The sequence below is a fragment of the Onychostoma macrolepis genome, chromosome 03 (genome assembly GCF_012432095.1).
Source record: "Onychostoma macrolepis isolate SWU-2019 chromosome 03, ASM1243209v1, whole genome shotgun sequence".
Taxonomy (NCBI): Eukaryota; Metazoa; Chordata; class Actinopteri; order Cypriniformes; family Cyprinidae; genus Onychostoma; species Onychostoma macrolepis.
Window position 1 is genome coordinate 29,742,531 of NC_081157.1, and position 15,167 is coordinate 29,757,697.

General features: G+C 38.7%; 1 protein-coding gene across 1 annotated transcript in view; it reads right to left on the minus strand.

The window, feature by feature from the left end:
• The window catches only part of gna12a (guanine nucleotide binding protein (G protein) alpha 12a), a 33,891-nt gene extending 19,382 nt beyond the window's left edge, over positions 1-14,509 (minus strand). The window contains exons 1-2 of the mRNA XM_058770287.1: positions 13,713-14,509; positions 5,080-5,295 (exon numbers count right to left, since the gene is read on the minus strand). Of these exons, the coding sequence (XP_058626270.1) occupies positions 5,080-5,295; positions 13,713-14,033 (537 nt within the window). The 5' untranslated portion in view covers positions 14,034-14,509. The remainder of the gene's footprint in view (positions 1-5,079; positions 5,296-13,712) is intronic.
• Positions 14,510-15,167: the final 658 nt, after the last annotated feature.

The following is a 15,167-nucleotide window of genomic DNA, read 5'->3' on the forward strand; positions in this document are numbered from 1 at the left end:
GCTATTGTGAGTTATAAAGTTACATTTGCAAGATGCAAATCGCAATTATGAAATGTATGAAGTTAAAAACTGGGAGGCAAAGTCACTATTACAAGAAATACAGTCTTAAACATGAGACAGTTAACTTTTTATTTTTTATGGAAGTGGTCTTCCATACATTTCATTTCCAAATCAAAAGAAAAAAAGTGATCACAATTAATGATAATCATGAGCAATTGAGTATTTGTAGAATCATTTTTAAACTGCTTTTTATTTATGCAGATTATATTCTTGTTGTGTGTAGTCTGTTGTAATCTGTTCTACTGTAATGAAAATAACATTTTGCATTGCGCAAAAAGTTTTAATGGCTCCATTTATTCATGCAAAATATATTTTTTCTGTTGATTTAGAGGTGAAATATGACCAATAATATAAAGAACCACCCTCTTATGGATGCACAGCCTATGCCAATAGTAGTAACACTGTAATTTCTAAATTTTCGTTTTCACTTTCAAATCAAATCATTTAATTTAATTTGGAATGAATTGCGCTTTCCTATATATCTTAAAAATATTCAAAATGTTTTATTATGATAATACAACTTAGTGTCTCACTTTACTTGATATACAAGTGACCCACCCTTTTGGATGGATGTGAAGATTATGGTGAGTTTGTCAGGAAGGAATTTATGATGGCTCTGACTCAACTGTGGTGAAGCTGCATTGCACAGACACATCTCTTCTCTGGTCTGGGCTGTGGCTGAGATCTAGTGTGGTTTCTTGGGGGGGCAGCAGCGTCAGCCTTCAACAAAGCAGCAATACAGACTTCCTGTCCATGAACTCTCTGCAGCCTTCAAGCAAAGCAAGGTTTGTGTCCAATCACAATATGACCAGAGCCGCATTCCCGCTAACAGCGAGTCTTGTGATTTTGGCAGCCTTCTGACAATGGATCCAGTCCATTTTCTTTGTTTTTAGTGTTAATGTGCTAGTCTTACACACATTAAAGCCAGTTTTCCTCATAAATACTGGTGGAGGGAAATTACATCTCAGCAAAAATCACGTCACTCAACCATTAAACTGGAATCACAGAGATTTATCAAGATCCATGCAGCCAACTCAATACAATCCCTTAACATTTATCACGGTCAATGGTCATACGGATTTCTGACATTAATTTGGGGTTGCATACTGACAAAAAGTCTTATGCTTGCATCTCATGGTCAATGCCAATGCTTTTCCCTAAAGAGATCCTCTAATAGACTACAACCGTGTACTGAAGGCCCTCCCTTGCACCGCCACAATCCTCCCAAAAGCTGGAGGAAAGGAGCAGACACTGGTGGAAACTGAGCCAAGTTCCTCACAATGAGATGAACTAACTCTGCAAGTTAATGAAAAAGCTGATGTTCATGTTGAGACGATCCCAAGAGCATCTTGAGCTTCAATGGAAGAAGAACATCTGACCGTCTGTACAAAGAGCTAATATCACAAATTTACTAAAATATGTCTTTGTATCTTCATGTTCCTTTGTTTTTCAATGATCAAATCCGGAAACCGTCATAGTGTATTTTAAATTCTGATCCTATTTTGATTCTATGCGATCTCTGATATGTGAACTGTTTGTGGGATCTAAAGAGAGTTTCTGGTCTCATTAGCATGTACAACTTGCAGTCCTGTTAGAAAAGAGACTTTCTGTTAAGGAAAAAAAGAGCAGAATTTCCATAGGCGCACTTTTGTTTGGGGTAGAAACGAAGACTTGTAGGACAGGGTTAATTCTGGGCTTCTGGTCAATAGGGAACAGGAGTTACTCAGTCGGACAGGCTGAGCCCTGTCATGTCCTCCCACTCACTGACTTCTGAATGGACTCACAAACAAACAGGCCTTCACAGAGGAGAGAGAACAAAAGAGGCTGAGGGAGGCTGGGGCACCAGCCCTTTGGCCCAAACGGCCAGTTCAACGTAATGACCCATATAGGGTCAAAAGACTCATGTCACAGACCGAAAGGAAAAACAGCTGGGTCAAACTCCACAGACGTCACACGTTTCATTAAAGCAAAACATGCAAATAATGGCTTTAAAATGGGAGAAGTATACTTAAAAAGCTTATTCTTCCCATTATTTGATGGACTAGGTTTTAAATTCTCAGGCATTCTCTAATTGTATCTACAGTTAAAGTGCTGTGTTGTGGGTTTTTGGTTTTTCTTTTAATCTTCTTTTGCAATGGGAAGAACAACAGACACTGCAGTCTGTTCATTTGATTCAATATTTCATTGATTTATTTAACCGTACTACACTGGAATCTCTCATTTTCTCTTTAAATCCTCACTCACATCTCTTTGCTGGTCTATTTTTGCCAGGATGCTTTAAAACATTATTTTCCTTCCTTTTTCTTCACTTCTAATCCATATTAGCATACTGTAGCATATATCGTCCTTCTGGCCATTGTTAGATCCAAAATCTACAAAGATCCTTCTCTGTATTTTTTTTTTCATGTTCTTTGTGAATTTTGAGTTAATATTGAAATAATTTCAGCCTTTTGTGCAAATCTTATCTATTATTATTAAATTCGGCATTAAATATATGTAGACATTTAGCCATCATGCTCTAGTCTACAGATATCACAATTGAACTTCAGTCAGTAAAAAAAAATTTCTTTTTTTTTTTTAGCAGTTTTAGCATTTTTCATGTCACAATTCAAGTTTGACGAAATCATTGTGATTTAGGGGGTAGTATATCCAAGGAACCTTGGAGTTGTGATCGATGATCAGTTAAGCTACACAGACCATATTGCTACAATGGCCCGTTCCTGCAGATTCGCCTTATACAACATTAGGAAGATTAGACCCTTCCTGTCCGAGCATGCCGCACAACTCCTCGTCCAAGCTCTTGTTCTCTCCAGACTGGACTATTGTAATGCTCTCTTGGCGGGCCTTCCCACATGTACTATCAAGCCTCTGCAACTGATCCAGAATGCAGCAGCCAGAGTGGTCTTTAATGAACCAAATAAAGCTCACGTTACCCCTCTCTTCATCACGTTACACTGGCTACCAATAGCCGCTCGCATCAAATTCAAGGCACTGATGTTTGCCTACAAGACGACAACTAGCACTGCACTAATATATCTAAACTCACTAGTTCAAACTTATGCACCCTCCAGAAGCTTGCGTTCTGCAAGTGAACGACGCCTTGTGGTGCCATCACAAAGAGGTACCAAATCCCTCTCACGGACCTTTTCCTGGACTGTGCCCAGCTGGTGGAATGACCTCCCAATCACAATTCGAACAGCTGAATCTTTATCCATTTTCAAAAAACATCTAAAGACGCATCTTTTTCGCCAGCACCTGACCAACTAATACTAACACTTACCTATTCTATCTATTTAAAAAAAAAAAAAAACCCTAGCTACGTGTACTGTGCTGGGCTAACTGAAACTTGTCATGGCACTTGTATACTGCTGCACTCTCGATGGTCTTATTGCTTCTATTGTTATCATATTGTACGTCGCTTTGGATAAAAGCGTCTGCTAAATGATTAAATGTAAATATAAATGTAAATGTATATCAAATTTTAATGCGCAAAAAAATGCTGAACTGAGTAATATCTTAGATATCATAAACTGGCTTTATTATGATAATGTATGTCAATCCGAAATGTAGTTTTATCCAAAGAGGTAGTAAATAAAAAGTAAGTAAAGTATGAGACTTTCTTTTTTTTTTTTTCATCCTTAAACAAGACCGTCTGTTTTTAATCACAGTAGCAAGAGCTGACAATGTAAACCCACTTGTGAAGAAGAAACAAAAATGCAGGGGGTTTTGGGGTGGAATTCTGTCCACAGATGAACTCATCACATAAGAGCCAAAGATCTCGGATTTATCAGATTACAGCCGCCTGTTCTTAGCCTTCAGAAAAATTTGTTTGATCACAGCAAAAGGCAAGGAGCTACACTCTCAAAAATAAAGGTACAAAAGCTGTCACTGGGGCGGTACCTTTTCAAAAGGTACATGTTTGTACCTAAAGGGTCCATTTTGGTACCTTAAAGGTACATATTTGAACCTAATAGGTACAAAAGTGTACCTTTTGAAAAGGTACTGCCCCAGTGACAGCTTTTGTACCTATATTTCTGAGAGTGTACTTCATCAAAATAAGAAGCATCAATGAGATGCTTCAGACACTTTATGTTCTCAATTTCTGTGAAAAATTAGATTTTATGAAGGTTTTTTTCTCTTTATAGACAAAAGAACGTGAGCACCAAGAAGTCAAATCATCTCATGCATAAAGGGAAATTTGTGCCATTTCCTCACAGGTTTCCTCACTGTCTATCCTGTCTTCCATCCTGCTCCATTGACCTAGATCTTCAGGACTCTCAACAGCACTTAAAAAATTCAAAAAGATCCAGAGGTACTGTGACAGAGATGTGTACGTGAATCACATCGCTCCAGTGCGCAGTCAGAGCGATTCAAGTTTGAGAGACTCCTGTGCACAGCTTCTGAACTCATTAAAGTCCTGTGGCAACATACACGCTGAGATGAGATGCACATAAATAAGTCAAGCTTCCTCTGCTTTTCTGCACTCAGCAGGTTTAATTAAGGTCTCCCTGTGTCTAGCTTTAATAGCTAGGCCAAAGATTTCCATCTAACTGACACTGAAATATTACCATATTTCCCGTACCCCCTTGGCTATCAACTGGTAGAGATCATAGGTTTGATTCCCAGGGAACACACATATAAAACGTATACCTTGAAGGAAGTGTATTATTAAAAAAAAAAAAACTTACTGAACATTTGAACACTAGTGTATTTATAAATTTAAATTAAAATAATTATTAATGTAAACCATTTTCCCTAAATAATATCACTATACTGTATATTCCAAAGGTTAGTTGGATTGTTGTCTGAATGTGCTGCCCATTGAAGCTCCACTTAAGGAGGATATCTATGAACGATCACCACTGTGCCCTTGAGCAGTGCACTCACCCCAGGTAAATAATAGATTATTTGTTTTATGAGAACACACGTTGCCAACTACCCAAAGAGCCATGTGGCTCTTCCTGTGAAGTGTATCCAGATGGCACAGGTTGTCAGGAAATGTATTGTGATTACACTCACCAGCTGAAACTCACTCCGTCGGCCGTAGGCTTCCTGGATGCCACTATCATTCCAGAGTGCCTGCAGGGCTGGGACGTACAGCTGAAAGGTGCAGGGTTCGACAGGCATGCCTGCTTTGTTTTCGAAGGACATAACAAACATGCCATGCTTCTCGTTCTCAGAGTTCTGCCAGAGAACGCCAAGTTTGTCTCGGGCATCCACCAGCACCCGCATCCCCTTTGAGAAAAAAAGACAAAGAGAAGGAGAGAGAGATTAATGCCATGTTTGTTTGTCTAGGGTGTATAACTACAGCAGGGTGTGTCTCTGGAGCTGAGCCTCTATAAAAGGAAGATGAAGCAATTCTTCTGGAGACAAAATAAAGATAATAGCAATGTCTTCATGTAACACCTACAGCACACTCTAAACCTGCTAAAGTTCTGTCTCTGCAAATCTCCCACACTGTTTATGTTAAAAGGGACAATTAATTTAAATAATGATGTACAAGAGTGTGAACCACAGCAATAGGAGGTTAGGCAATGATATAAGAGGCTCTTTATAAAGAAGTCCTAAAATCAACATGAAGTCAGAAGTTCAGAACTGACCACAATTAATTATGTTGTTAACTATACCTTTTGTACATGTTTCATTGAGCGAGTAGGCCTGTGTTTAAACCAAGACATATGTTCGCTGCAAAAACTATTGCGATAAACACATTCATTTGAATGAATGGCTGTTAATGCATATAAGCGCCGGAGAATGAATTTGCATTTTTATTCAGCCATTTCTTACGAATTGGTCTGAACGGAAAAAATTAATGCAAAAATCTGACCAAATTTTTAGTGTTGGTGTGAACAGGTCTATATTATAAACAAAAATGTCAGAGAGAAGGAGAACATTTTGTAAACCTACTACTCTTTTAGTGCAAAAGAAACAAACAAAAAAAAACTTTCCTAGCATTACAATTGCACCTCAGAGTAAAAATTCCATACAAAAATAAATCTAAAAAGATATAAGATGTGTCAAAAATATGGTCCCTTTAAATATACCACTGTCAGCTGACATAACTTAAAGACGAATCTAAAGTGTGCTTGTACTGCATATAGAAAAAGCTCAGATTGCTACCACTCAGTCATGACATGTATACCCGAAAAGGAAGATCTGATCCCAGAACTGAAACACTCTGAAGCCAAAAATGAAAACATCTCCAGAAAGCTCTGTTGAGAACAGCAATCGCACTGAAACTAAACTTCCGCGATGAGCCTCCTCGCTTCCAAGCATAACATCGAATTCACAAAACCCTGAACTGAGCCTCTGGCAGTTACCAGGAGGGCTGTGCTCTGTGGAAGAGCAGAAATATCATGAGACGCTTTGTAAATGCAACATAAGGCCATTGACTTTTCTCGATAACTGCAGTACTATCAACCGAGGCAAAATCCTCCTCCTTCCTTTTGTTGCAGTGGAATAACATCCTGATTTTCAGGGTCCCAGAAGGGGGTCCTGGTCCTCTTCTTCTGCTCTTCAGTATGAATCATTGACACTAGCACTCAAAAATGTCCAGAGAAAATGTATGCTAGAGTAATTAGAGCAGCCAGCACGCCTTTGTCTCTGAAGAAGATAAAGGGTCCCTCAGGCACAGGTGCTTTGTGGGATTTGACCCAGTGACCCGGATGAGTCAGTTTAATGCCATTCCAGCACATCAGGTCAATAGGTTGAGCGTAAAGGCAATGAAAACTCCTAGTCTGTCCACATGTGTGAGGAATTTGTACATCAACACGAGACGGTTGCATTGCAAAACCAATAAAACAGCGGGGCAGCGACAGGAAATGAATGTGGTACAGTCCTGTTAGTCTGGCTGTCTCCATCAAATCCTGAGATTCCCCCACCTCCCAAATCCCAAGATTCCCTGAGCGATCAAACAGTTCGCAAATGTAAACAGTTGTTCGTGCTTAAGGCTTCCCTGCTGTTTCTTCTTAATACTCTTAACAGTGTGCCTTAATCGAGGGTTGTCAGGGTACTTTCCTAGGGGCCAAACTCAGTCACACTTCTGCCTTTATTTGTGTCTGAGAGGCAGCCCCCCAAACCCACCCATCCATCTCTGACCTTTCACCCACTTCTGGCCAACACTATCAGGGAAGCGTAGACGTATCCTCCTGTCCTCCTTGGCTGGATCCATTGACACCGTCAGGGCGAGAGAAAAGAGAGAGCGGCTAGGCAGCTTTATCACAGCGGAGAGGTCAGTTGCAGGGCTTCCAATCTCTTCCCGAGTCATGGCAAAGTCCCAAAAATAGCTCCGAAAACCACCAAAACCTCACCTCGCCGTGAGCAAGGCTCCTATCGTTTCTGAAAGGCCTCCTGAAAAACAAGTCTTAAGTGTTTGTTTTAAATGGCATCTTCCAAAGAGACTTGTTTTGTAAGTCCTCGGGGAAAAACCACAGAGTTTTCCATTTCATTTTTAAGTCAACAACAGACAATTCTTGATATTTTCCTTGTTGTTTGTTGAAAAAAGGGGGGGATTTCCTGAATGTTCAGTTAACAAAGAGCAAGAATTATATTTTTCAGGGATCTTGGTTTCTGCTGAGAGAGACGCAGTTGACAGCGAATCCAGTCCGTCGGCCCTCATCTGACATGCATTAGACGGGCCCTGCGTGTCAAGCGCAGTAATTACACCAGTGGTGGTAATGACAGTGCTGTGATTTCGCAGCGTAAGCAGAAGTGGGGAGCGGACCAGGCAGCCGCTCACGGCTTCCCCACCACTGAGCAACCACAGCTAAATCAGCAACAACTCCTTAGTCATAAACAAGCCGCCTGTGAAGGAGCCTCCCAAGACTCAGTCACAGAGGAACTCTCAGATTTATCACACAGGAAGATGGGCTTGATATATGCTTGCTCCCTGTGTCACCCTTCAGCCACTTCCTGTATCCTCCCCCGCAAGGATCTTTTAAGCAGGATGCACGCATTTAAAACTTTCGGTGTGGTACAACTTTTTGGTAACTTGCTCCTCCATATACGCTTTCCTTGGAATGATGGAGGAAAAACACATTCTGGGCAGTTACTGAATATCGCAACTATCTTCTCAAGGATGTAGTAAACAGAGGAAATGCTCCACTGCCAGTGGTGTCCCGTTGCACAAGAGATCAAGAGCTTTGCAACAAGGAAACTGACTCTTGAAGGGTCAGAGTGGTGAGTGAGGGGTACAAGGGGCCAAATGGAGGTGAGATCTTATCGTGTCCCGACACGCAGTGTCAGTATCAGACCAGTCTTTAGATCACTCTCCTATCAAAGATAGGACCATTAAAGAGTTAACAGAAATGACTAGATAGCTAGCTACTGATCTAGGAAGTAATAAATTCCCAGACATAAATTACTCAGCCTACTCAATGTGAGTTTACAACAACAAGGCAGGAAAGACTGATTGTGTGGTGTATCAAATCATTTATTTGACTGTACACGCAACACATTTAGCTTTTTTAATGCATCCTTTTAGTATATTAAATGGCATTGGGTGGACTTGATTTTATCCATCTGTTTTTGATTGGATCATCAAACCATCAAACAAGTGATATATAATTTAATTAAATTTAGATTTTATCTAACAAGGTTGTCACTAAAAATAAACATTGGTTGTAAAAACATTTTACACCCTTTCCAGACAGACCACCTCTGGGCAAATGGTGCTGCAACATTCAAATAAGGCATTACTGGAAGGATCTGGAAGAAGTTGAGAGGACTATCTCCTGGACCTTTGCCACTGTAAAGTGGCTGAAATGAAGATAACGTTATCTTTAAAATAGCCAATAATTTGATCAGCACGTAGGCTGAGATTCGCTCACGCGACTGTTAACCTCTGGGATTGTTTGTTCTAGTTTTTTCCACCCTGAGGAAAAGTCTGGACTGGGGTTGCTACAAATTGGTATCAGTGAAACAAACATCACCAACACTGTCATCATCCAGAGCCTTCAGAGGGATGGGCTGAACAGCAGGGTGATGACAAACGGTCAGAGGGGAGATGATGGCACGACTGAATCGCCATTGTTTGCAGCATTCGCTGTCTGTGCACTGAGGAGAGGCATTTCCTCTGGCTCTGTGGACTGTGCGATACTGCAAGCCCGCAGAGACCACCATTGTGGAGCTATTCCAATCTGACCTTGACTTCATCACCGACAAACAAGGTCTCCAGTCCAGTTCTCAAGCCACTTCACACATCTTTAGACTGTGAAATTAAGTATTAATCACATGCTTTCCTTTTACTGGCCACTGTCCTACTGTCCTGAAAAAATAAATAAATAAAAAAAATCCCACCAATGTTTTAGGCAACTGTTTTAGACCTGAACTGAATGCAATTTTACAAAAGTATTAACACCAATGTGGAACTTTTATACTTCATAAAAAATAAAAGAAAGCTAGCAAACCTGCATTAAACATTCACAAAACTTTTCAATTAAAAAAGTATCATACTTCTGACTCAACATTAAAAAGCAAAGCTTTGTAGCTTTTAGTTGAGATTTGTCATCTATATGCTAGTAAAAATGCAGCAAAGCAATTAAATGTCATCAAAATACGCATTCTGGCAAAATGGACAAAAAAAGTACCACAAGGACATATAAAAGCTTTAGTTCAATAAAAGCACTGTAAAAACAGAAACTCTGCAGTTGTTAACTCTGGATGGTGATTTCTAACTGACCTGACTTGTGGTTTGTAACCTAATGTAAGTTGATTAGCCATGTTAAATATTTTGATTTGAATAAAAGCAGTTAATTTAGATGTTATATTGTGCCACATGAAACCCTTTTTATTAATTATAAAAGTGTAAAGTTTTAAAAACACAGAGTGACTTTTAGACTTTTAAAACCTTGACAGCCAATCAGAATCCACCTCGAATTTAAAGAGCTAATATAATTATAGTAGTTTTTAGTGTACTATAAATGATCTTTTTGTGTCATTTGGCCTTTATTTATGTTACGTTTTGCTCCCTAAACCCCAAAAAAAGTTTCTCAAATCTAAATAAAGGTGTTTCATAACCTTGAGATGTTTTTAACAACTACAGTTAATACAAGCAAGTGACTTGTGACAAGAAGCCATGGTAAACCACACAGAAACACAAAACTATAGGCACATTCTTCACGGCCATTTGCTCTTTTCACTTGACTGGCAGGGCAGCGAGTGGACCATGTAATCAGGGCCAACACATACATTTAGGGTGTTTAGTGCGGTTAGTCATAAAACTGACTTCAAGTTCTCGTATAAACATAGATGCTCCAAAACACAGGCCTCAGCATTTGCCTCTGGAGCTAAATGAAAGAGATCAGAACTACATTATAATGTTTTCCTCAGCTCACTATAGTCACTTTGTGGTGAAGGGGTCTTATTGAAAATAAACTGAGATGACATCAGCAACACAAAGAACACTGCTTTGCTCCTCGGGTGGGTTAGAAGAGGATCTGATCGCAATCAGTCCCAGTCGAAACAGCTCTGCCTCAATCTTGTCCCTGTATGACATGGGCTCCTGGAGTCACTCTGAAAACTATGGACAAAAGCGTACACATTTCTCTGGCTGTGGGAAGGACCCATGATGTGATGTCTGGCAGTTCGGCTAAATGTTTGGTGGACAAGAACCATGGAGATGGAACATGTGGACCTCTGCTCTGACATCCTGAGAAACATAACCTTTTCCATATAAAGCTAAACTCTTCCACTGAGCCAAACCTCTGATCTGGCAGCACTGCTTTTAACCAAACTGTGGGTAAGATAACAAGACCAAGGATAGGAATATTTATCATTTTAGTTTCCCACTGAATAAATGAACATCATAGTTTGCCAGGATACAGACATATTTATGTCCAATAGAGAAGAAAAGCATTTATTATATATGGAACAATGACAAAAATCTAGTTTAAAACACATGCACCAGGTTCCTAGACCTGTAATCTTTGTATTCAAGTGGGTTTGCAAAACTTTATAGCATTTTTAAAAAACATTTGATAACACTTTAGAATATGGAACACACATTCACTATTAATACTGCTTATTAATAGTAAGTAAGGACGTTGTTGTAGTAGTTATTGGATGGGGTCTAGGATATGGTTATGCATTATTATGTACTTTATAAGTACTAATAAACAGCAAATATGCTAGTGATATGCATATTAATAAGCAACTAGTTAATAGTGAATAATGTTCCCTAACCTAAAGTGTTACCAAAAGTTTTAATTTAATGACTGATATAAATGTCAATACATTTAAGTGTACAAATCTGAATGATTGTCATCAAAAATGCATTTAGGCCTTGTTTATGTTTTTTTTTTGTGTGTGTGTGTGTGTGTGTGTGTGTGTGTGTGTGTGTGTAGCATGTTTATTTTACTTCTTGTGACAAAAGTGCATGTGGCAGCAGAAATGAAACCTTTGAATAACTTAATTTGACTCAACATATTTTTAAGAAGATTTGATGCAATACAACAGCATATTACGATTTATTTAATGATTAATGTAGCTGGGTTTAATTAAATAATGCATTTTTTAAGTAAAAAGTGTTTTATTTATTTAGTATTTATTATTAGTAGTATTATTATTGTTTTTTTTTTACAAATGTCATAAATTATTAATTCATATTTTATCTGTCCTGATATTTTAGAAGATTATTTGCCTGATACACAGTTATAAATTTCTCAGTTTTATGTATTTTTCTGCATGTTTCTGCCTGTTGTATTATTTTTATATATATATATATATATATATATATATATATATATATATTTTATTAAATTATTTAATAAGACAAAATTAGCATTATGCCACTGATCCATATAATTACATCTCATCTAACATAAACTCAGAGTACCATAAAGATGACAAGGACAAAACGATGCACAATACACTGCTTTTTGAACAAAGCTCTTTTATAAATAAACACCACAAAAAAAAGCTCTGACTCAGTCAACTAGTGCGTATAAGCACATAGACGTATTGAACAACATGAAAAGAATGTTAGATCTTCTCTATATGTATTGTAACATAGATTCAGGCTGTAATTCGAGTTTTCTGCCATCAGCAGCTAATCTCAAAGGCTTCACTATGATCACATCAGATGCCATCAGTAAACTTCCCAAACCAAATGTAAAACCAAATAAGAGATAAAGAGAGGAAGACACAAGTGCAGTAAGTACACACATAGGGGGAAAATCAGGACATATTGAGACATCCAAAGACACGTGAGCTCAGAAAGCACATGAGCTGATCACAATGATAAGTCAGACACAATCTCTCCGTTCATAACAGAGCCAGGGATGAACCTAGACCAAACAAAGTGTCTCAATGTACGGCTAATTGTAAGGGAAGCTAAGCTTAGTCTTGTGGTAAGTACGAGAGAACATCTCCAGCCTGCAAATGTTAAGATGCTGATTTGTGATTACTGGTTTATTACAAAAGTTGCTTCTACCAGAAAGGCCAAACATTGTCCCTCATGTTCCTCTGTAACTCCAACAGCCCCAGGCCTGATATCTCATCTCGCACACACATTCTGGGATGCATTTTCACTCCTTTCCCGTTAACTCCGAGCTGTGAGTCAAGCCACTGTTATTAAAAACAGACATCTTAAATAGACGTGCTTACAGGGAAATGACCCAAGAATAATCCCTTGGGATTCTGATTTGCGGTAGAGTAGATGCCTAAAGCAACCTTCACATGACTAACAGCAAAATGAATTAGTCAGATAGAGAAAAAGTTAACATTTTTCACATGGATTGGGTATCCAAAACCTTTGTATAATCGACTAACCTGTCCTGGATATTGCACTCATCTAATATGTAGCTAAAGAAAGGATTGATAGTAACTCATGCAAGTCTACATGTTTGACAGATGGTCCATGTGCATGTGACGAGAGTTCATGTGAGCACTTTCTGATCGCTGAAGCACAGACTTTGGGGAAGTATTAATTATGCTGAATGCAAATGCATTTGTGTGTTTCTCATTTCTGTAGAGAATGTTTGTTTTACTTATTGCAACAAAAGTGCATGTCACAGCAAGTTTGGGCAAGGAAACATGGCCTTGGTGACCTTAGAATAACTAAACAACCTGACACAACATAATTTTAAGATGTTTTGATGCAACACAGAATTATTTTATTAAGATTACTAATTACCTACTTTTATATCTATCCATACTTCATGTTTTCAATGTAATTTCTTATGATGAAATATATAAACTACATACAAATTATATCTATCTATATCTATCTATCTATCCATTTGCCTGCCTGCCTGCCTACCAACCTTTTTAATGAATTTCTTAAATATAATGAAATATATGATGAAAATTTCTATAGATTTAATTTCAGATCTGTCAGTCCGTCTGTTTTTATTTTATTTGTTAAACACAAATTTCTAAGGGTGGCATTTTAGATGAATCTATCTATCTATCTGCCTGCCTACCTTTTTAATTACTTTCTTAAATAGGCTGTTATGAAAAATATGATGAAAATTTCTATAGAGATTTAGATATGGAAAGTCTATATAACTTTAATAAATAACATTTTCTCAAACTAGTCAAATTCAAGTTATGAAACGCAGCAAATTCACAAAACTGTTGACAAACAAAATTGGCAATTATGACACCAAACAACAAAACCTCAAGCAAACTTGTCACGCGCGTGAGACCGTTACCTTGATGACATTCTCGAAGATGGTATCCCTGAAGTCGAGCAGCGCTTTCTGGTCAAACTCTTTCCCGTGGATGATCCTCATTTGTTTGAGGAAGGTGGATTTGCCGCTCTCTCCGGCGCCCAGCAGCAGGATCTTCACCAGACGCCTCACCGAGCGTCTCTCGCGCGCGAGCATAGAGTCGATCTCGCGACTGCGCCGCTTCGCCTCGCGCTCCCGGTTCGCGTCGCGTTCGCGGTCTCGTGCTTTCCCGTTTCTCCTGTCATCTTGAGCGGCCTCAGCGGGCAGCAAACACCGGCTCAGGGTGCGCACCACGCCGGCCATCCTTTCTAACTTAAACGCGGTTAGTTACCACCTGGTGTATTCATTAAGGTGCCAAAGAACTTTACTTTATGTTTTATACAAAATCTACATGGAAGAGACTCAGCTGGAGCCGGCAGACATCTGCTGTGAATATTCACCGGTTAAAACAAACACTAAAAGGAAAAAGCTGAAACACAATAAACATTTTCCTCCATTATAAAGACATCTGTAAAGGCGTTCACACTGAAGAGGTCCTTCCCCAGCAAAGCGACCACTGCTGTCCGTTAAAACTATGAATAAAGGCAGTCGCCTACTAAATAAATCCGTTGTTCGTGGTAGTGAAAAAAACAACGTGCTCAGGAATTGTTATTTAGCTGGAAACCGTATTCCTTTGTATACTTGTAGCGACGTAAGTTCCAAAAGTTCATTCTGGAGGAGCGCGAGCGACTTTCTGATGTTTCCTCGCAGCTCTCTGTGAAGTTTGTGTGCTGGACTGACGCCCCTCCTGCTGTTGGGCCCGTGGCCGGTAGGGGGCCGAGCGAGATGGGCGTTAGTACTGACATGAGGGGGATTCCAGCTAGTGTCACAAATGTCATAGTTTCACAGTGGCCCCTTGCTGTCTATCCTGCACTGCTGTCTTGTGTGGCAGTATTACAGCTTTACTTGAAATCTGGCTAAAGGTATGATGCAAACAACTGGCATGAAACACTTAATAAGGATGCCTGAGATAATAAAAGGAAATATCCAAACATTATTTTTGCCATTAATTTATGTATAGGCTATTTATATATATGAAGAGTTCAGATAACTCCATTTTTAACCATTTTCAAAAAGCATGTTTTTTCATTGTGCATTCCAATTAATCTCAATCAAACCTCAGTGAGGTTATTTTGATTAAGAAAAAATAACTAAAAACAGCTAACTAACACAATAAAAGCATGATAACATAATAAAAAACATGATTTTTGAAAATTAAAAAAAAAAAAAAACAGAGTTATCTGTTTTTACAAATAAACTCTTATAGCCTATGTGACACTGGACCAGCAATGTAGCAATAGCCAACAGTACACTGTATGGGTCAAAATTATCCATTTTTCTTTTCATTTTTCTTTTTCTTTTATGCCAAAAATCATTAGGACATTAAGTAAAGACCAT